The following is a 1,559-nucleotide window of genomic DNA, read 5'->3' as shown; positions in this document are numbered from 1 at the left end:
ACTGGATCGGATAGAGTGGAAGCTGCCATAAGAGCACAATGTTAAATAGCGTGGCCGAATTTCAGAGCCATCTACCAGCTCAGAGGCCATCCTAAATCCCCCCACTCTTCAATAATATATCGAGAAAAAAAATCTTGCTCGCCGGGAATCGAACCCGGCTCGCGCGGATGACGGTCCGACGTCTAACGCACGCGGCTATCACATACACTCGAGAATAATTGTTAAAAAGTGATATATAAGCTGCACGGTGACACACTACACGTAGTGTGTCTCCGAACTGTCAGATGGCACGAATCGCGGTACACGGCCAGCTTCCACTCTATCCGATTCTCTTTGTTGCAAATAATATTCGATATCGACACAGGGTAACTTGCCGACCTTGTCGGTATCAATTTCCGAATTGCTCCATCGCGGCGTAAGTGTCGCAGCTCTTTAAAAGCTGATGGGTATATATTGACAAACAGATCTTTAAGAGCTCGACACGCGATTCCAACTGAAGAAATGATATTGGGAACAGAGACAGAATGAGCGACTACAATTAATTAAAGTATATACATTTTTATAACATGTTATCCCTGTTGTTTGTATCGACAACGTACACTTATCGTTATTTCACTTGTATAATTTAAATATTCTCTCGCATAAGTATACCTCTTTTGTGTACCATAGTATTAAATATCACTTGCGTTAAATGAACACAGCATTCGTGAATTTTTATCATTTTCCAGATCTAATATTTAAAATGTTGCACGAGATCTTATTGTCACTTTGGGGATGCTCGACCAGTGTATCGCAAATAATACAGACAGATGTGAGTGCACGTTGTACAACGTAACAAGAAGTAATATGTAAATTAAGCAATATACATAATTTTAATTATTGCGCTACCTTTACGTGCTTCTCGCCAACTTTCTCATCCAGTCTGTAGATCTCGACAAATACTTACATCCCGGAGAACGAGCGCTGCTCGGCAGGATATTGGACATTGTGAAGGAGTGCAACGTCGTGCGAGACTTCATACACGCAGTGAGCAGCGAGGATGCGAAAGGTTCGAGGAGAAGCGGGATGAAACACATTTTACGCGGTTGACGTCGTTTCGCATTCAATTTAATCGTTTTGTCCCGCAGAATGCGTGGCTCCCGGTTTGTATATACGCGCTCTGTGCGATGGAATGGATCAAGCGCTGGAGCCGTTTCGCGAAGAAATCATCGAATTGGAGAATACGGTCTTGAACGACCGCCACACCCCGCTGTCGTTGATTCTCTGCAGCGTTGAAAAGTACACCTGTCTGTTTTCCGTACTGAATTCCATCATTCGTGAGGTGATTATACGCTTCTCCAAGAAAGAGATTTTATGTCAGCTAGTTTTCGCTCCGGTTATATTCACTTGCTTTTCTGCATTTAGGATTAAAGAGTTGCGTTTTCTCCATTCCACTTTGTAGCAATGTTATTTCACGTGCGCTGTTTAATAAGAATTTCAACGCAAAGCAATTCTTATTACGGTATCGAATAGAATAGCTCCTGTCACCAAGTATCGTTTGTGCTGAAAGAGAGAATGAC

General features: G+C 42.5%; 1 protein-coding gene across 1 annotated transcript; it reads left to right on the top strand.

The window, feature by feature from the left end:
- The first annotated feature begins 374 nt into the window (after positions 1-374).
- LOC105557259 (gamma-tubulin complex component 4-like) lies at positions 375-1,502 on the top strand. Its single transcript, XM_012004449.1, has 4 exons — positions 375-547; positions 729-811; positions 922-1,048; positions 1,128-1,502. The coding sequence occupies exons 2-4, from the start codon at positions 743-745 to the stop codon at positions 1,439-1,441; spliced, it is 510 nt and encodes a 169-aa protein (XP_011859839.1). The 5' UTR covers positions 375-547; positions 729-742; the 3' UTR covers positions 1,442-1,502.
- The last annotated feature ends 57 nt before the right edge of the window (positions 1,503-1,559 follow it).

The sequence above is a fragment of the Vollenhovia emeryi genome, unplaced genomic scaffold (assembly GCF_000949405.1).
Source record: "Vollenhovia emeryi isolate VEMERY1.0 unplaced genomic scaffold, V.emery_V1.0 DF948021.1, whole genome shotgun sequence".
Classification (NCBI taxonomy): Eukaryota; Metazoa; Arthropoda; class Insecta; order Hymenoptera; family Formicidae; genus Vollenhovia; species Vollenhovia emeryi.
This window is presented reverse-complemented; position numbering and strand designations above follow the sequence as displayed.